Source organism: Ceratotherium simum, chromosome 5, assembly GCF_057802395.1.
Source record: "Ceratotherium simum simum isolate JZ-2026a chromosome 5, ASM5780239v1, whole genome shotgun sequence".
NCBI classification, from domain to species: Eukaryota; Metazoa; Chordata; class Mammalia; order Perissodactyla; family Rhinocerotidae; genus Ceratotherium; species Ceratotherium simum.
Window position 1 is genome coordinate 85,026,248 of NC_141904.1, and position 21,015 is coordinate 85,047,262.

The window sequence follows — 21,015 nt, forward strand, 5'->3', positions numbered from 1 at the left end:
TCTCAGGCCATGCTGAGGCCGCGTCCCACATACAGCAATTGGAAGGATGTGCAACTATGACATACAACTATCTACTGGGGCTTTGGGGGGTGATGGGGGAAGGAGAAGGATTGGCAATAGCTGTTAGCTCAGAGCCGGTCTTCCTCAGCAAAAAGAGGAGGATTAGCATGGATGTTAGCTCAGGGCTGATCTTCCTCACAAAAAAAAAAAAGGAAAACGTTGAAAGAGACTTGCTAACTGCTTCCGTCTGTCTTCTGACATCTAATAAGTGATGTTGAGTTGGTATAGAGCCAACCACAGGAAGGTGTAAATAAGGTTAGTAACTGAAAGCATCTTGTTTCCCGTGCTTGCCTGATGAGAATCACCTGGGGCTCTTGTTAACCATACAGATTCTCAGGCTTTACCCCAGACCTTTTGAATCAAGTTCCAGGGGATTATTCTGATCAGGCAAGTTTAGAAAAACACTGAAAGAGCATATTGCTTCATATACTTTGCAAACTTCTAAGTAGGAAGGTGATGGTGAATTTTTCTCCACTCAAGCAAGGGACAAATCTTTATAAATTTTTTGATTATGAATTGGGGCCTGGTATCCCTAAATTGGTGTGAATATATTTATTAGGATTTTGCATATGGTACCTGGATTATAGATTCCTCTGGGATTTCTGTGCATATCTAAAGAAGGTGCTAAAACTTTAATTAGCAACCTCTGCTCTTATTTTATGCATTTCTTTAAGATTGAGGGAATTCAAAGCATATTGTAGAAGCTCAGTGCATTTCTAATACTGAGGATTTAAAGCATTGTTAATGGGGAAGGGCTTCACATTGCCTGGAAAATGAGACTGGTGGTAAGTGGGAGTTTTTCTTGTGGTTTATTTGGGGCATGTTTTCTCTGTATAGTTCAGATATGAATAATTTGGTAGCCTTTGGGATGTTTGTGGTTTTCTCATTCATTCATTTCATAATTAACAATGTTGGATATCTGTTATGAGCAAATCACTGTGCTATGGGCAAATGCAAATAGTTCAACCTGTGTCTTGCCCTCTAAAAGCACGAGAGATAAAAAATGACTTTTTTAAGTATAGTCATGTGCCTCATAACACATAGTGATGTTGTAGCCATTGTAACGTTGTAGCCCAACACATTATTCAGTGTTTGTGGTGATGCTGGTGTAGACAAACCTACTGTGCTGCCAGTCATGTAAAAGTATAGCACATACAACTATGTACAGTACATAATACTTGATAATGATGATAAACGACTATGTTACTGGTTTATGTATTTACCATATACTTTTTATCATTATTTTAGAGTGTACTCTTTCTACTTTAAAAAAAAAAGTTTACTGTAAAACATGCATTATGTCAGCAGCAGCCTCATACATCTCGTGTTTACCGCACCTCTGGATTGTATCATTTTCTCTTGTGCTTCATTTAATCGTGTGTTGTTTTGTTCATCATGGCCCCTAAGCATACAAAATCCACTGCTAATGTTGCCAGTAAGAGGCTATGTCGAGCGATTGACCTGGAAACAAAATTAAAAGTGATTAAGGACTACGGAGGTGGAAAATCAGTGATGGTTATTGCTTGCCAGTCAGGCATGTCCCATTCCACCATAGCTATGATCTTGAAGAACAAGAGCAAAGTGACAGAAGCTGTTAAAGGATCTGCTTCATTAAAGGCATTGAGACTAACATAAATTCAAGAAGGACCTATATCAGACATGGAGAAACTTCTAATGTCCTGGATTGAAGACCAGACACAGAAGCGTATCCCTCTTAGCACCATGACGATCTTGGCCAAAGCAAAAGGTTTGTTTGCTATGTTGAAAGAAAAGGCTGGACCCAACTGCGATGTTGAATTTACTGCCAGCTCTGGGTAGTTTAAGCGATTCAAGAATAGTTCTTCATTACTTAATGTGAAAGTGAGAGGTGAGTCTGCAAGTGCTGATGTCAAAGCAGCTGAAGAATTTTTGGAAACTAGATGAGCTGCTTGTGGAGGAAAATTACTTGCCAGAGCAAATACTCAATATGGATGAAACTTCCCTATTCTGGAAACGGATGCCTGAAAGGACTTTCATACATAAGGAGGCCAAGTCAATGCCAGGTTTCAAGGCTTTTAAGGAAAAGATAACAGTCTTGTGTGGGGGCAGTGTTGCAGGCTACAAATTGAAACCCTTTGTGATCTGGCAGAGTGAGAACCCCGGGGCCTTCAAGCATATCAATAAGCACACGCAGCGTGTGTACTACAGGAGCAACAAGAAGTCACGGATGACCAACTCCTCTTCCAGGATGCCCTCCTGAATTGCTATGCCAGAGAAATGCGGAAGTACTGTTAGAGAATAACATACCTTTCAAGATTTTGCTTATTGTTGATACTGCTCCTGAACATCCTCCTTTTATTGGTGATCTTCATCCCAGTATCAAAGTGGTGTTTCTCCCTCTAAATACCACCTCTTTGATCCAACCAATGAGATGAGCAGCTTTTAAGACCTACTACCTGAGAAGGACCTTTGTCCAGGCTATTGCTCCAACTGAGGAAGACACGGAGAAGACACTGATTTGATGATTACAACATCTATGACTGCATCAAGAACCTTGTTTGGGCTTGGAGTGATGTCACCAAAGAGTGTAGGAATGGCATCTGGAAGAAGACACTCAAGAGGTTTATCCATGACTTCAGAGACTTTGCCAAGGATGAGGAGGTCGCAAAAATCAACAGGGCTGTGGTTGAAATGGCAAACAACTTCAGCCTGGGTGTGGATGAGGATGACATTGAGGAGCTCCTAGAGGTGGTTCCTGAGGAATTGACTAATGAGGAGTTGATGGAACTAGAACAGGAACACATAGCTGAAGAAGAGGCAAGAGAAAAGGAAACTGCAGGAGAAGAAAAAGAATACCCAAGAAAATTCACAATGAAGGATTTAGCAGAAGCTTTTGCAGACCTCATTAAGCTCCTTTAAAAGTTTGAAAGCATGGACCCCCAACACCAAGAGGTTTTCATGAATAGAGAGGAATGTTCTTGGTGCATTATCTGCTTACAAGCAAATCTATGATGAAAAAAAGAAAGAAACCAAGCAAACCACCATGGACATATTTCTGAAAAGAGTGACACCTCCTCAAGAAGAGCCTTGGGCAGGTCCTTCAGGAGGTATTCCAGAAGAAGGCGTTGTTATTATAGGAGATGATAGCTCCGTGTGTGTTATTGCCCCTGAAGACCTTCCACTGGGTCAAGATGAGGAGGCGGAAGACAGTGATATTGATAACCTGACCCTGTGTAGGCTAATGTGTGTGTCTTTTTTAACAAAAAAAATTATTATGGTTAAAAAAAATTTTTTTAATAGAATAAAGCTTATAGAATAAGGATATAAAGAAAGAAAATATTTTTGTACAGCTGTACAATGTGTGTTTAAGCTGTGTTATTACAAAAGAATCAAAAAGTTAAAAAAATTTAAAAGTTTATAAAGTAAAAAAGTTACAATAAGCTAAGGCAAATTTATTATTGAAGAAAGAAAATTTTTTGGGGGCCGGCCCCGTGGCTTAGCGGTTAAGTGCGCGCGCTCCGCTGCTGGCGGCCCGGGTTCGGATCCCGGGCGCGCACCGAGGCACCGCTTCTCCGGCCATGCTGAGGCCGCGTCCCACATACAGCAACTAGAAGGATGTGCAGCTACGACATACAACTATCTACTGGGGCTTTGGGGAAAAATAAATAAATAAATAAAATCTTTAAAAAAAAAAAAAAGAAAGAAAAATTTTTTTTATAAATATAGTGTAGCCTAAGTGTACAGTGTTTATAAAGTCTACAGTAGTGTACAGTAGTGTCCTAGGCCTTCACATTCACTCACAACTCACTCACTGACTCACCCAGAGCAACTTCCAGAACTGCAAGCTCCATTCATGGTAAATGCCCTATACAGGTGTGCCTTTCTTTTTATCTTTTATAACGTATTTTTACTGTACATTTCCTCTTATAACGTATTTTTACTGTACATTTCCTCTGTTTTGATACACAAATACTTACCATTGTATTTCAGTTGCCTACAGTATTCGGTACAGTAACATGCTGTACAGGTGTGTAGCCTAGGAGCAAAAGGCCAGACAATATAGCCTAGGTGTGTAGACTATACCATCTAAGTCTGTGTAAGTACATTCTGATGTTCACGCAACTATGAAATCACCTAACGATGTATATTTCAGAACGTATCCCCATCATTAAGCAATACATGACTGTAATTATAGCACACGAGCTGATCCTAAAATTCATATGGAAAGTCAAAGGACCCAGAATAGCCAAAATAATCTTGAAGAAGAACAAAGTTCGAAGACTCACACTTACCAGTTTCAAAACTGACTATAAAGCTACTGTAATCAAGACAGTGTAGTACTATTGTAAGGATAGATATCTAAGGATAGATCAATGGAATAGAGTTGAGTGTCCAGAAATGAACCCTTAACATTTATGATCATTTGATGATAGTTCAATGGGGGAAGAATCTTTTCAACAAAATTTTGGGGCAACTGGATTTCCACATGCAAAAGAATGAATTTGGACCCTTACCTCAGACTATATACAAAAATCAACTCAAAATGGATCATAGACCTAAATGTAAGAGCTCAAACTAGGAAAAAACATAATGAATCTTCATGACCTTGGGTTAGACAATGGTTTTTTATATATGACACCAAAAGACCAAGCAACGAAAGAAAAATTAAATAAATAGGACTTCGTGAAAATAAAAGTTTTGTGCTTCAAAGGACACCATCAAGAAAATGAGGGGTTGGCCTGGTGGCGTAGCAGTTAAGTGCGCGCGCTCCACTGCGGTGGCCCGGGGTTCGGATTCCAGGCGCGCACCGACGTACCGCTTGTCAAGCCATGCTGTGGCGGCGTCCCATATAAAGTGGAGGAAGATGGGCACGGATGTTAGCCCAGGGCCAGTCTTCCTCAGCAAAAAGAGGAGGATTGGCAACAGATGTTAGCTCAGGGCTGATCTTCCTCACAAAAAAAAAAAAAAGAAAGAAAATGAAAAGACAACTCACAAGATGGGAGGAAATATTTGCAAGTTATATCTGATAAGAAACTTGTATCCAGAATCTATCAAGAATTCTTACAATTAAACAATAAAAAGAAAAATAACCCAATTTAAAATTTGGCAAAGAATTTGAATAGACATTTCTCCAAAGAAGATATATAAATGGTCAAGAAGCACATGGAAAAATGCTTGACAGTGGTAGTCATTAGAGAAATGCAAATCAAAGCCACAGTGAGATACCACTTCACACTCACTGGGATGGCTGTAATCAAAAAGAGACACTAGGGCCGGCCCTGTGGCTTAGCGGTTAAGTGCGTGCGCTCCACTGCTGGCGGCCCGGGTTCGGATCCCGGGCGTGCACCGATGCACCACTTCTCCGGCCATGCTGAGGCTGCGTCCCATGTACAGCCACTAGAAGGATGTGCAGCTATGACATACAGCGATCTACTGGGGCTTTGGGGGGAAAAAAAATAATTATTAAAAAAAAAAAAAGAGGGCCGGCCCTGTGGCTTGGTGGTTAAGTGCGCGCGCTGCGATGCTGGCGGCCCGGGTTCGGATCCCGGGTGCACATCGAGGCACCGCTTCTCCGTTCATCCTGGGGCCGAGTCCCACATACAGCAACTAGAAGAATGTGCAGCTACGACATACAACTATCCGCTGGGGCTTTGGGGGGAAAAAATAAAATAATAAAAAAAAAAAAAAAAAAAAAAAAAAAAAAAGAGATAATAGCAAGCGTTGACAAGAAGGTGGAGAAATTGGAAACCTCATACCTTGCTGGCGGGAATGGAATATGGTGCTGTCACTTTGGAAAACAGTTTGTCAGTTCCTCAAAATGTTGAACATATAGTTACCATGTGACTCATTAATTCCACTCTCTATATACCTAAAATAAATGTCCATCAACTGATGAATAGATAAGCAAAATGAGTTGTATCTACTATGGAATATTATTTGGCAATAGAAAGGAATGAAGTACAGAACGTGATGCGATATGGGTGAAAACATTATGCTAAGTGAAAGAAGCCAGCCTTGTATGATTCCATTTATAGGAGATATGCAAAAAAGGGAAATCAGTAGAAATAGAAAATAGATTAGTGGTTGCCAGGGTCTGGAGAAAGTGGAGAATGGGGACCAGTTGTTTATGGGTTCTGGGTTTCTTTTTGGGGTAATGAAAATGTTCTGAAATTAGATATTGGTGATGGTTGCACAACTCTATGAATATACTAAAAGCCACTGAATTGTATACTTTAAAGAGATGAATTTTATGGTACATAAATTATAGTTCAATAAACCTGTTATTTTAAAAAAAATATTACACAATGTATTTTTGTGACAAATACCAAAAAGAAGAATTTCAGATCATGGAGACATTATTTCTAAGTCGAGTGGTAGATAGGTTGAGCATTTATGAAAGAGGTGTGTTTGAGCTGAGCGGCTTTTAAGGAAGATGAAGATTTGGATATGTAGCTGTTTCCAAAAGGAAGAGTTCTGGGTCACAGAATTCGGCTTGAGACAAGGTCAAGAATGTGGGAATGTCTGTGCAAGGGAAGTTGTGAGAAGATTCAATCCAAGACATAATTGGAAAGGAAAGATGGGCCCAAACTAGGAAAGACCTTGAATGCCAGCATGAGGAACTCTGTGCTGTATTTAGTCAGCTCTAGGAAGTTGATAAAAAGTGACACACCTCAAGGCTGTGTATTAGAAAAATTAATCAACAGCAGAGTGTTGTGTTAAATGGAAGCGGGAGAGCTCACCTGTGGAGATACTCGTTAGGAGTCTGTTGTGGTCGGTTTGAGATGAAGGATTTCCTCTTTTAAATTACCTAAAACTGGAATTACTTTGGTTGAGTCTGAGTCTTCTGATACCAACTTGTTGAATTTGAAAGGCCTCGCACACAGATGTTATTCTACATTTCCTGGGAAAATGAATCACATTTCCTGGTAAAGAGCTGTCTGAGGGTGCTAACAATAGTGTGTGGGCCCCTGCTTGGCCAGTCCGTTCATTTCGGCTCCTTTTTCTTCTAGTGCTCACCACCTGTGTTTTTTGTTTTTATTTTCTCTTTCCTTCCTTCCTCTCCTTTTTCTCTCTTCCTTTCTGCTCTTAACTAGGTTTTCTGTCACCCTTCCCTTCGGCTTCACCTCCGAACCTCCAGTCATGAGACAGTTTAGCAGAGAAAATTACCAGTGTTTCTCTGCGCAACATAAAGAAAGCTTGATATTAGCTACATGAGAGAAAAGAGAATGAAGAAACCTTTTCATGACGCATGTATGGAGACATTAACATGTAGGCTGTATCAGTGAACATTTTAATGGAAAATTTGCTAAATATAAAATTTTTTGTAGGTAAATTTAATATAAAAGTAATTGAGATATGAGGAGGCTCACTGTGAAAATTCTTTCAGGCCTATAACTTCCAGATCTCATTAGGATCTCAGGATTCCCATTTGTAACCTGCCATTCAAGTCTTTTCTGCCAGTTTCCCGTGTCCTGTTTTGGTGTCCTGGGTAGCAAACTTATGACCTTGATTGTGCTTCAGTACTGTGTTATGAAATGGTCACCACATTCCTGAGATACAGGGAACTAAAAGATTTTCAGAGGTTCACAATGAGGCCATCTAACTTTTCCCAACTATCTAATTTATCATTTCTACCAAACACTCTTTTGATCTTGGGTTACAATGAAATCTCGGAACATATGGATAAGGACATTTAAAAGGTTGCTGGAGGCGTTTCCTTCAAGGTTAGATTTTCCAGCAATAAATGTACACATGCAGTTAGACTGTTAGTTGCAGTGGGGATATAAAGATGGAGTTATCCAAACTCAGAAGGAAGCCTTTTTCTTTAAAGAGTTTGTCAGGTTTTGTCAGTTTTGTTTTGAGGAGAATGCTGGTAGGGTCGCTAAAGGCAGCAAGGGTGGGTGGGTTGGTTCTTTTGCCCTATTCAAGTGAGACGTTAAATTTGTGTTGAGACCTAATATTGAAGACAAAAGCTGTGATAATCTGAGAGAAAGGGAAGGAGGGAAGGAAGAAGAGAGGGAGGGAGGGAGCAAGCCCAGGCCAGGGCCTGCCCAGTTTTGAAGTCAGAAGGTCTACTTTTAAATCTTCACTCTGTCACTTTCTGTTTTTCTGAGCCAAGTTGCCTCACCTTTCTGAACCTGAGTTTTGTCAACATAAAACGGGGTAGTTGGCAAGATCAAGTAAATTAACTCATGAGAGGATTTGTGTTGTTTGGCTTATTATAAATGTTGAGTCCTGTAGAGACTTGAGATTTCGTCATTCATATTTTTGGTAATAATATTTTGATGATATATACAACAGTTTACAACTCCTCTTTTAGTGTAAGTGTAGTTCTAGAGGTATAATGCTCTGAATAAATTACCTAAATCATAGTTTGTGAAACCTAGTTATAGCTGAAACTCTATAAATGGAAATCAGTTGTAGTATAGAAGTTTATGCTCAAGGTGGCACTGTTTCCCCATAAATTTGGTGATATTTTGTATTTTATCCCAATCTGTTCCAAGTCAAGCAAATAACTGGATGTATATTTAGGACCATCTCTGCCTTCTGTAGTCCGCAGGCCTTCTTACCTTGTGAAGCCCCACCTAAGATATTAGGTGTATATCCTAGAAATGCACACTTATCCCACATTCACTATAACATATATGAGAGTTGAGTCGTAATAAACTAGTTGACCTGTTATATTTTTGAAGACATTTATTAAAACAATACTTCAGATTTTACAGCTTTCTTTTTGTATTTTGGAGTCAATTTGTTTTTAGGTCTCAAATATTGGAAAAGCTTGTAGGCCCTGGGTCCTAATGGAATAAAGGACCTGTTATAGTTCTTCTCCAAACTGATTATAGTACAAGGGAAAATATCCATGTTGAACTTCATTTTTGCTAGTAATCTGTGTCAAGACTGCCATATTGTCAGAAACTACACACACATTTCATGGGTGTGGTCATTCTAGGCTTGATGTGAATTGTTTGTTTTGGTTTGTTTGTTTTTAGATCCGAGGATTTCTGTCACGGTTTGATAATGTCCTTCCTGTCAGCCTGGCATTTGACAAATGTACAGCTTGTTCTTCCAAAGTAAGTCATTCTGCATTTGAGGGACTTGTTTTTAAAAATGAGCCTGGGGCCGGCCCGGTGGCATATCGGTTAAGTGCACGCACTCCGCTGCTGGCGGCCCGGGTTCAGATCCCGGGCGCACACCGACGCACCACTTGTCAGGCCATGCTGTGGCAGCATCCCATATAAAGTGGAGGAAGATGGGCACAGATGTTAGCCCAGGGCCAGTCTTCCTCAGCAAAAAGAGGAGGATTGGCATGGATGTTAGCTCAGGGCTGATCTTCCTCACAAAAAAAAAAAAAAAAATAGCCTGTCAGCCTTACCAGCCAGAGGCATTAAAACCAACTAAGGGCTTTTTTGCAGGGAGGGGTTGGGGTCTAAAAAATCAGAAAAGATTTCATGTTTTCATTTATCTGTATTCATTCTCACAGAGAAACCAGCCTGAGAAAATTTGGTTTACAGTGTATGGCAAGAGACTGAATTAGAGATTTTAGTTCTGTATCAATATTTGCGTCACAGCAATTTTGGCTTGAACTTGAACTTTACTGGCCTTTGTTCTTCCTCAGAGATTTCCTCCTCCGCATGGACCACCATAGAGCAATTTTTAAGTGTTACTCAGAGAATAAGGGATACCAGGCAGTCCTGGCGGTGTGTCTCTTGGAGATCTACATAATGACAAAGAAAAAGTAAAGAGAGATTATGGGCCTGGATGAGGAGCCAATAAAAGGGCTCAGTTCAGCTTTGATCTTTCCAGAGGCTCTAAAAATAGACCTGGTATGTCCTCCATTGTAATGGGAAACGGCTGATGTATCTCAAAACTACAGTGATGGCATCTCATTTTTTAATAGGCTTTGAGATAGTCTGAGTTATTTTTACACATATACTGTGTGTTACAGTTAATTTCCTTTTGGATGCCTCTCTAAGCCTTCTAACACCCAGTGATTTAACCTGGGCTTTAAAAACTCATGATTCTTGATAAAACTTTCATGTTAGAGTGTTATGCAAAATAGTGCTGGGGTCATTAATCCCAAACTGTGGCCTCTCAGTTGTAATTTGGGACTTCTTTGCTGTGTAACCTACATCTGGCAGTGTGGAAGGGATTGAATTCTAAGGAAATTCTCTCCACTCAGAGTTGACAAGCTTTCTTTGAAAACTTTGCTTGGGTCATATCTTATGAGAAGCACTGTCTTGACCAGTTTCTCTAAAAAGTTAACTTAGATTTGGCAAATTATGTTGATAAATTTGGTTAATTTTAGGTGCTCCAAAATTTAGAGTAGTTTTTCTTTTTTCTTCAAAAGTAAACTAAACTCTTGTTATATTATTATGCATCCCAAGTGCCTACATTGAGATTTAAAGCTTACCATTTGTCAGTAGTTACCCATGAGCTCATTCTTTCTATAGTTTCGGGTATCTTACATCTGCTTAAATCAGGGCCTCAAGGATGTCTAGGAGCACTTTTGTCTTTAGAAATGCAAGTTTTAGGATTATCTGCTCTTTAGTGGAGCACGTTCTTTTTCTTTGAATGGCTGAGCTAATTGGTCTCCAAATAACTTGGCAGTATTAATTTTCATATTGAAATCGTTTGGCACAGGTGCCAGAAGTTTTTCTGTGGCTTTATGTAGATCTGGCTAGTCAATGAAATAAAGATAATTGGGTTCTCTAAGTGAAATGCAAACACTCACTCTTTCTTGTTCTATTTCTAATTAAATTAGCCCCTGAGATACTGTTTAGAAAAGAATCACAAGCATACCAGCTAACTGAGGTCCCTTGCATTCTTTAAAAGAGAATAGCTTTGCATTTTTCTTTCACACTTACTGTAAGCATTAAATTAAATACAGGTATCACTTTTTTGTTAGCAAAATTATTTCTTCTTGGTGGTCATTCTGAGAGTCCTGCTTTACATAAACATGCTGGACGATTTAATACAAACTGACTTGGATTTTAACAGCTGTACTATTCCCATAGCGATCACTTTTCATGTGGTCTGGGTATTAAATTTCTTTTGTGCTGAAAAGGTTGCTTCATTGGTGCACGTATTTCCTTACAGTAGAAACACAGCATTTACTTACTTGGCTAACTTCTTTATTAGCTTAGAAGAATGTCATTCTCTATTATCTGCAAACCGCACATTAAAACTTTGAAATGACAAATCCAATTACATTTTCATCTCTGTATGTGAATTTTTCTTAACGCATACTTAGCATAATATTTTTTATACTGAGTCATATCATAGTTGTTATTGTTTCAAAAAGATTCTTTGGGGCTAAAAATGACTTGAAAAATTCTCCTTTGACATCCATGAAGTAATTTTTTCCTTCGGTAGTTTTCAGTATTTTTGCTTTTTTTTTTCCTAGGACCAGACCATACTTATGTCTTGATTTAACCACAAATACAGACAGAAAGATTGGGGAGGTAGATCAGCTCTGCTGAGTGATAATCCTCTTGTTCATTATCATATATATATAGAGAGAGAGAGAGAGAGAGCTTCTATAAGGCCTGAAGTGAGGAAGAATACAGTTCTCTGCTTCTCTGGCAGGGAAGGCTGAATCTTCTACATAAATCATTTCTTATCCTGTTTCATTTTAGCTTGGCATTGAGCCAGGTGAATTGTTCCATCGCACAGAAAAAATATTGAAGAATCTGGAGGGAGGGGGTGGTGAGGAGTCACTTTCATTCCAATTTCTGTTTATTGCCTTGCAAGACTTTCTAAAATGACTGTGTCGGCCACTGGAATTTCAAAAAACCTTATTTGAAGCTATATGGGTTGTTTTTTAGTACTAAAAAGGAATTTAGAGCCACTTTATTATTAGCCTTTCACCTAAATATTCTTGGGTAAGTTAGGGTATTTTTTTTTATAACTTTCTAGTTTGATATAATTTTAAACTTACAGAACAGTTGCAAGAATAGTACAAGGAACTCCTGTATACCCTTTACGCAGATTCACCAATTGTTTACATTTTGCCCCATTTGTGTGTGTGCGCTCCCCTACCACCCTCCCTGCTTCCTCCCCACCCTTCTCTTTTTTTTGAAACTGAGAGTAAGTTGGAGACATTGTGGTCCTTTACAACTAGATACCTCAATGTCTGTTTCCTAAGACCAATGCTGTTATCTAATCCTTAGTCTATGTTTCAAATGTCGTTTTTTGTACCAGGAATGTTCTTTATAGGTTTTTTTCCCTCTCAGACCAGGATGCAATTCAGGATCAAGTATTGCGTTTAGTTGTCGTGTCTCTTTGGCTTCTTTCAATCTGGAAAAGTTCCTTAGCCTTTCTTTGTCTTTCGTAACCTCAACATTTTGATATTTTGCCCGCTATTTTGTAGAATTTCCCTCGATTTGGATTTGTCTAATGTTTCCTTATGATTAGATTCAGGTTATGAATTTTTGGCAGGAATACCAAAGAAGTGATGCTGTATCCTCATGTTAGGAGGCACATGATGTATTTTATCCCCTTTGGTGATATTAATTTCCCCTCTCCGTATTTGTAACTACTTTCCCCAACAGTGAGAAACCTGGCTCCCATTATCCTGGATATTTTTACTCACTTACTCAAGTCTAGAATACACAGAAACCAGTTTCACAGTTGTTAGCCCATACTACTGCGGAAAGTAAACCTACCAGCTAGAGTTCGATATTTGTGCATGGTTCTTTTTTTCTAGGTAAAATTTATATACAGTGAAATGCATGAATCTTAAGAGAACAATTCTATAAGTTTTGACAAATGTATACACTCATGTAACCTACATTTCAGTCAAGATACAGAACGTTTCCGTTACCCCAGAAAGTTCCCACGTATCCCTTCCCAGTCAGTCTTGGCGGAGGGAACAGTATGTTGAATACCGTGACCATCCTCTTTCCCTATAAGGAGTAAAGCTAGGCACCTTCTGGTGTTTCATGCAACAGTAGCCTTGTTTCTGGGACCCAGAAGTTGACCAAAACTTCTCTCAGATCTGCAGAGTCAGGAGCAGGGCTGTGCCTGAGGAGACTGTGTACAGAGTATTCTTGCTGTTATTGCACGATTCTGTCACCACAATCTTTGTGATATTGGAGGAACAGCCTGTTATGAAGAAACAGGCCCCAAACTTGGTTTTTAAACAATCTTGGACCTGCCTACTGCACAGATGTAGCAGGATATGCCCAGAAACCTGATCTTGAGATTTTAATTAGTGATTAGCAATCCTAATAATATACTCATTCTGATGTTTACTATGCGATGGGCTCTTCTGTAGATGGGTTATGATTAAATATCCCAAAGTGACTTGTCATGAGCTTTTTGTGTTCGTCTGTGTATGTGTATCTTGAGGGGTGATAGGGAGAGGGTGGTGCAGGAAGAATATCTGTCAGCTGGTATCATCATATGGTAGATTATACTTTCTTTTGCCTTTGTCATAGCCGGCCTATCCATTTATCTTTTGATATTATGTAATCCTACCTTTCTTCTCTCATATTTATTTGTTACTTAAAAAGCATGAAATCCCAAAATTAAACTCAGCTATTTAAACTTTAAGAAAAACATCTTGGGGCCAGCTCAGTGGCATGGTGGTTAGGTTCGCACACTCCGCTTTGGTGGCCTGGGGTTCACAGGTTCGGATCCTGGGCATGGACCTACACTGCTCATCAAGCAATGCTGTGGCAGTGATCCACATACAAAATAGAGGAGGACTGGCACAGATGTTGGCTCAGGGCCAATCTTCCTCACCAAAAAAGAAACACCTCTTTCCCAAAGCAGCCTGTCACCTAAGAGTTCTGCAGATCTACCAGTTAGAGGATAGAAATACAATTCATAGATTTGGAAAGAAAGGTTAAAGTCTTACTGTGTGACTCTTAGCAGGCATTCATTTATTCAACTGACATTTGCATCCATGCTGTGTGCCAGACATACAAAGATGATTAAAATAGCCACTGCCTTCAAGGAACATTATCTAGAGGATGAGACAGACCTATAAACCAATAATGATCTCCCTTATATTGTGATATGCTCTACAGTCAAGGTACGTCCTTTATTATGGTATCCTACTACTGATCAATTTTGTAAATGGGGAAACCAGGGAAGGCGTTGCAGAGAGTGACTTCTGAGTTGATGTTAAAGGACAAGTGGGAATTTCTAGAAACATGGGAGAGAGGACAAGAGGAAGGCACTCTAGGCAGGGGGAATAGCATATATAACAGCCAGAGGCAATGAAAACATGGCGTATTTATGAAGTTGCTCAGTAAAGCAGTTGTCCCAGAGGCTGAGACACCTAATTCTCTACAAATTGTCTTCTTGTCTTTGTGAGTGCCATTTTAATTTCGGCTATTCTTTGAGTTGGAATCTGGTGTACTTTGTCTAACACTTGAGGCTGCTGTTTTGAATTTTACAATTCTATGTAAAACTCTTTCTCACCTAGCACCAAGCTTAGGGGGTTTCCTAGCCTAAGGAATCAAGCAGCTGCAGCAGGGTGGTGTGGAGGGCAGGAAGTCGGGGGATTTCCAGGGTCCTGGCTCTAGGTCCATTGCTGGCCAGCTGAGTGACCACGATCAAGGTGCTCTCCCCTCTGTCCGCCTCTGTTTCTTCTTTTGTTAAATGAGTCAGTTGGATGAGATAAGCTCTGGCTCTCTATTGACACTTGGAGTTACTAGCTTTTGTATTTCCTTTACTTAATTTATTTTATTCTTTATTCCACAGGCAGTGCATTTTAATTTTAGAAAAATCAGAAAATACATTTAAGGATAAAGAAGATAATCAACCATATTCTAACCACTCAGGTCACTGTTTGCTGTTGATTTCAACCCTTCTTGACTTTTAAAAAAATCTATAGGAATATGTAGGTTATTTTTCTCTCCGAACATTCTTATTATAAATTTGAAATTAGCTTTAGAGAGAGGGATTTATGGTGCTGCATCAAGGATACTCCCTGCTCCTCTGATTTGATAGGGTTTTAAATCTCAGTCATTTACAAGGACTGGCCAGAACCCAATCGGAAGAACTCACCAAAGCTTGTGCCAGGAATTTTTGCATACAGCTTCTCAGTGGCAAATATTACTCAAAACTGGGCTGCAGCCAGGTTTTCCTTCTCCTTTCCAAAAGGGACATAAATCGCTGATTTGGAAAATGATGAGTAACCCCAGGTTGCCTTTTCCTATCTCATTTACCCAGTGAGGCTTCAAGTCTTCTGTTTTAATGTGTGATAGATTCCATATGTATGGTTGTGTGGTATAAACTGTGTCCCACATCTTGTCCTTAGCAACTAGTGTTTCCTCAACCTCCAGAACTGCTTGGTTCCCAAAAGGAGACGCAATATCCAGCCAGAGCCAATGTGGAGTATTTAGCTACAAGCCCTAACCTCAGAGCTCTTGGCTCTTCACCTCCTTGAAAAACCTTGGACATTTCTCCTTTTGCTTCAATTTCCTCATCCATAGAGTGGGGAAAATATTTTCTGTTTCCCAGGAAAATTGCAATGGCTGACGTGTATCCAGTTCCCTGTGACCAAGTACCAAGGCCTCTGCCCACTCCTGGGACTGATGTTGACATCAGAAATAAGAAAAAAAAAAAGACCCCTGGTGATCACATTAGGTCTCCTGGGATATGTGGAACCCTTTCGGGGCTCACTGTACACAAGCAGGTACAATGAAAGGTCTGATTAGAAATTGAGGCTGCCCTGACTTTGAGAGGCTATAGAACCTTCCATCATGGTTGATGACAACTACTGCCAGAACCTTTCTCGAGATTCCAGAGAACTCAGCCTTGTTCGTTATGTCTGACCTGTGGTCTTCTGAGACCACCTAATCAGTAGTTAAAGCTTGTGCTGCTTACTCCTTTTCCCTGTCACCTGAAGTCACAAAGACATGCCTAGCCTGCCTAAACACAACTTTTTTTTTTTTTTTTTACAGGATCCCTTTTACCATCCAGACCAGAAAGTTTAGGACTGTTTTCTCCTTAGATGATTCTACTGGCTGCCTGGCCCAAGCTTAGTCTTCAGGTTATTGAAAATCTGGGTTTCATTTAATTTGGAATTAATCTCATTCACTTTTAGCCTTCTCACCAAGCTGGACACCTGACATAGTGGTTCTTAAATTTTTTGAGTCATGGACCTTGTTCAGCCTGATTGATGAAAACAGTAAACCCTGCTCCCCTGAAAAATGTAAGCCATGAACAGTTTTGCAGGCAATTTCAGTGGCTTCATGAAGTCCCTGAAACATGCCTATGAATCCTTGTAAAGTACCCTTGCTCCAGGAGTTTTTCTTTGATATCGTGCCCAAGCTCTCCTGGATGAGACACTGGGAATGGGGGTTGCAGCCAGCCCTACGCCCAGCCCCACCGTGAACTCTCTGTATGGCTTTGGGAGGTAGCCATCTCTCTTCTGGGACTCGTTTTCCTCAACTGTAGTAAAAGGAGATGCATGGGCGGATCTACCACTGGGTTTTGTTTTATGACTCTGAGATTGTGTAGTCTCTTGATCAGCTATTTCGTTTCTTTAGGCCCAGCTGCATCCAACTGGGGGACGGGAGAAGACACTGACCTTGTTCAGAGCTCTACGAGTTAGTTCTCCCTGCTCTGGTGGTGCATTGATTTGCTCCTGATGGGCAAAGAGCCCCAACTATCATCTGTTCATGTTCCTTCTTTCTGTCTCATTTATATGATACATTCATCTTCTTCCCTTCTCCCTTCAACCTTAATACCTTTGGAAGGGGAGGAGGGAGGAAGAAACATGGTAGTAGCTGCTGGTTTTTTGGAATAAGGAAGCCATCAGCTTGAACTGGGAAACCTTTTATGGATGTACATGTTGATACATACACAGGTTGTATACAATATATATGACTATTTAAATTGAATACTTAAAACACTCAAATATGTGTTTACATGAGTTTATTTTAATGACTCTTGTCCTAGCAGTTCAGTTCAGCAATCATTGGAACTCCTATTTCATGATATATTTTTGGATGATACAAAGGTGAATAAGACTGCCTCTGAAGTTTCTGACAATATCCTTCTGGACAAGGTAATAAAGTTATATTACGTGATTATATAATTCAAGTATATCAAGTTATTAAAACATCTTTACACAAGAAATATTCCTAGCTTAGAAGGCATAAATAGTTCCTAGCAAATGGTTGGAATTGATTAAATATGTTTTGAATGGTGAGAAAAATTAATCAATGATTTGGTAGCTAAATAAATGAACAGCACAACAGGAGAAAAAAGGAAGATGGCCTGTGCCCTCCAAGAACTCACAGTCTGGTAGGTAGCTAAGACTCCGTAGCAGAATGCCCTTTGCCTACTAGTGCAGAGGTATGATTTATCGTTAAGCCATGGGTGGTAGCTATTATTGAATGATACATTTCAGTGTTCTGAGTATTTGTTCAGCTAAGCTTCTTTCCAGCTTTTACTATCTCATTTGCTTTAGTTGATGCTTTCGATGATTTGTTATTATGTTGGAAGACCATTTCCAGAGTATAGTAAAACAAGGAGCCTTTGAGATTCATCAAGGGTAACTTAACATTTATGAAAGGACACATTCTGGCAATGAGCTCTTTGATGGGTTTTACTTGCTCTCCTGCAGAATTTTTAAATGTCTCCATTTTATTTTTTCTCAAGGGCTTTCCAGTATCCTGCCCAGTTATTTCTAAAAGTACTTATCATTATAGCCTTTTTTGCTATAGAAGATGTGAAAGAACTGTTTGAGAACATCCTATTCCCATAGTTATTGTCCTTATAACTTGTTTATATAACATTTTATGTGATGATAGTCATAAATTCTAGAGTGTCTGACCTTCCCTAGTTTTAAGTAATTCTTTCATAACAATTTTGTTCAAGTTTTTTTTCTTAATACGGAAGAAAAGACTACATGTTTCTCTTTTCTAGAATATCTAGGGGCTGGTTAAAGCACACACCAAAGTTAGACATCTTGAATTTATAGCCATCAGACTAAAATTGGGAAACTATTTCCTTTGTGATTCTGAAATGGCTGCAAGTGTGCCAAAGGTGAATAGTCAATGGGAGAACAGACAGAGCAAGTTTTGCCAGAGAGGAACCATCTTGACATGGTATCAGCGTGTAATCAGCAGTGTCTTAAGGAACAGCAGCGTCCCTGGGATAACCGCCCAGTCTCCCACTAGGACTGCTTTAAGGGGTAGTTGAATAGTCACAAGGCCTGTAGTCAGAATTTATCCGTCCTCATAACTCTAGACAGCTTAGGTGTCTTGGCAGTTGACTCTGGATTTGCTGAAGCATTTGGATATTTTTAAGACCTTTATCGACACTCCAACTTGGAATAGAAATTCATGCAAAAGTATATTTTTGTGTTATTTATAAAGGTGGGAGAGAAAATTTGGGTTTCTCCTGGTTCTCAGTTATACTTCACATTTCTCTTTCCTTTATGTCAACTCCTTTCTGAAGGACCCTGGAGGGAGATGGTAACAAAAATGGGGATTGAAGCAAGTGGCAGTTATTCATTGTTGCATTAAAACCTCTCAGCTATCCCGAACATGGGACACGGGCTCGACATTGCTCTTTCTTAAGAAGAAAGCCTGACCAAAAACCATCCATAAGATTGCTACTGTGCCCATATCCAGATTTTCTCTTAGTTTGGTTTGACCTGACAGACTTGACTTCAGTCATAATGCAAGCAGATTGAAAACAGTAACTGAGTGCAGAATGACTTCCTAGTAGAATAACGTACATAAGTAGGAAAATAAAAACACATACATGCCACTTGGCTCTACTGGAGGAGTAAGAGTTTTATTTCGCAACATCTGCTGTTCTTTGCCTAATCACTCACTGCTTCCTATTTTTGACAATATTCCAATAGGCACTTAATACCTGAAAAATGAGACCTACATCACCCCATCACACTCTCTGCAAAAGGACTGCTAGTCCCAAGCAATGGGCCCTTCCAGAGCGTTCCCTGTGGAGTCAGTGCGCCTGTCTCAGTTCTGCTGTGCCAGCTCAAAACAGTGGATTAGTTCTTCCTGGGAAATTGCTTCAGATCTCACAATATTTTCCTCTTAATAGGCCCAGCAGTGGTAAATTCATGACCTTTGAGGGCGGGTTTGATTTTTTGGAAAAGGCCAGAATTAACTTGAAGCTCTGTGTTGTGAATAAAGGGAACAAGCGATTTACAAGAAAAAATTAAAAAATATAAAAAAGAACTGCAAAGGCGTCTAGTGGCTTGCAGGTCCGAGTGCGAGGGCACCGGTTCAAGGGAGCTCCAGGTATACTAACCTTTTGACTGCGAGTTGGCTGAAAGAAAACAGGACATTTTGATATGGTTTGTGCGGTAGAAATGAGCTCTAGCTTTAAAGACAAGGCCACCTACTAATGGTGTGATCTATGACCAATATCTCAAATTTTCTGAGCTTTGGTTTCCTCAGACGGAAAATAGTTAAAATACCGTTTTTGTGGCCATGAAGATTATGTGATAGCTTGTATGCCGAGTGTCATGTTTTGGCACTCTGTGAATGTTTTCCATTGCTCCTCTGTACGAACGGAGATCAGGTGCCGTTCCCATTTCCTTTCATAAATGCACTCACTTTGTAATTTACAGCCATAAGAAACTTTCCAAGTTGACCAAAAGGGAGGGGAACAAAAAAGGATGAGCAATTCTTTTAAAAAGGGCATGGCCTCAAGAGGTGAGCAAATATTAATGTGCAGGTTATTAGATTCTTTGTCTTTTTCTTTCCTTTTCCCTTGTCTTTTCAAGTAGGCTGTTAATCTAGGGGTTTAATTATTAACCAAAATGAAGCAGAGGTTTAATGTTCCCAAGAGTGTGTACTAGGGAAGGGGGTGAATCCTTTTATTTCCTGAATGTCTCTGCAGGTGTCTGTGACCAATGTCAGGCCCACAACTGTAGATGAGCTGACATAGACCTTGAGAAAGACTTCTCGGCTGTTTCCCTTCTGAACTCCCCTGTGCTGTTAGTCAGGGACGTGAGACCCAGGAGGGCAGGTCTTGTAACAGCAGCAGGCCCGCTGGCTGTCAGTGTAGTTGTGCTTGTCTCTGTCCCATGCCGCTTCTCAGAAGCCCTTCTCCAGCCTCAACCGTCTTGCTTTTTCTTGCTGCAGCTATAAACGGAGGCCAGTGCAACACAAGCAGGGATGGTCAGCTGCCTTGGCTTCATCTTTTCCAGTGCTGCAGCGTTTCTGTCTTCTTTGGCATCATTTTATGGGTGTTTTCCCAGGATCTCTTTCAAGTTTCCTGTGAAGTGGCTAGCATGAGGGCTTCCCAGTGTATCAGGTGGAGAGATCATTAGGCTCAGAGAAATTACGTGAAAGTCCAGGATTTCCAACTCCCAGTTCACTCACCTACTGTATTAAACGCCTCTCAGACAATAATGTGGTAGGGTTAATTCACACTCACAGAATTCCAATGTACTTTTTCGGGGAGGAAAAAAAAGGTTCCATCTTTAAATTTTTAGCAGTTTTGAGGTCTGGTTGGTTAAGGTCCTTGGTGAACCAATTGGTTAACTATCTTTGGGGAACTTGTCCTTTTAAAGGGGAATCCTGATACCCTGAGGAATGTATTTCTTATGGTTGCATTTTCTGACTGTATCATCAGGAAAATTGTGTGGGCTAGAGCAACTTTAAGTGCCCTCCAGCACAGATGCAGGGTGGGGGATGAGAATTTCAAAGTTTTTCCTCAAGAAACTGTTTATGAAATGGTTCACTTTCCTATTTTGGTTAATTTTCAGCTTAAATATTTTTTAAAACATTTGGAGAGTAGGGACATGGCAGCTGCTGAGAATCCGAGACAGTACTGTTTTGAAAATGCAAATGCTTCTCTTTTGCATTTACTTGAGGAAGTAGATGGGATAGTTGCCTCCCATCTATTCCTTTGAATACAGATATTGTTTATATGACATCATTTTGAGTAGAATACGGAGTCCAGGTGGTTTTGGGGAAATCATTGGGGAAAAAAAAAGATTGAGTATCATTGCGTTCTAGGGGCCAA

The 21,015-nt window shown here is 40.0% G+C and overlaps 1 protein-coding gene across 11 annotated transcripts in view; it reads left to right on the forward strand.

The window, feature by feature from the left end:
• ATG7 (autophagy related 7) overlaps positions 1 to 21,015 on the forward strand; it is a 253,951-nt gene that overhangs the window by 85,482 nt on the left and 147,454 nt on the right. For 9 of the 11 annotated variants that reach the window (XM_087431500.1, XM_087431501.1, XM_087431505.1 and 6 more), the window contains exon 17: positions 9,033 to 9,113. In XM_087431500.1, coding sequence (XP_087287626.1) covers positions 9,033 to 9,113 — 81 coding nt within the window. Of the gene's footprint in view, positions 1 to 9,032; positions 9,114 to 15,959; positions 17,069 to 21,015 lie in introns of all 11 variants that reach the window. The other 2 variants (XR_015552308.1, XR_015552307.1) reach the window with 2 other exon arrangements.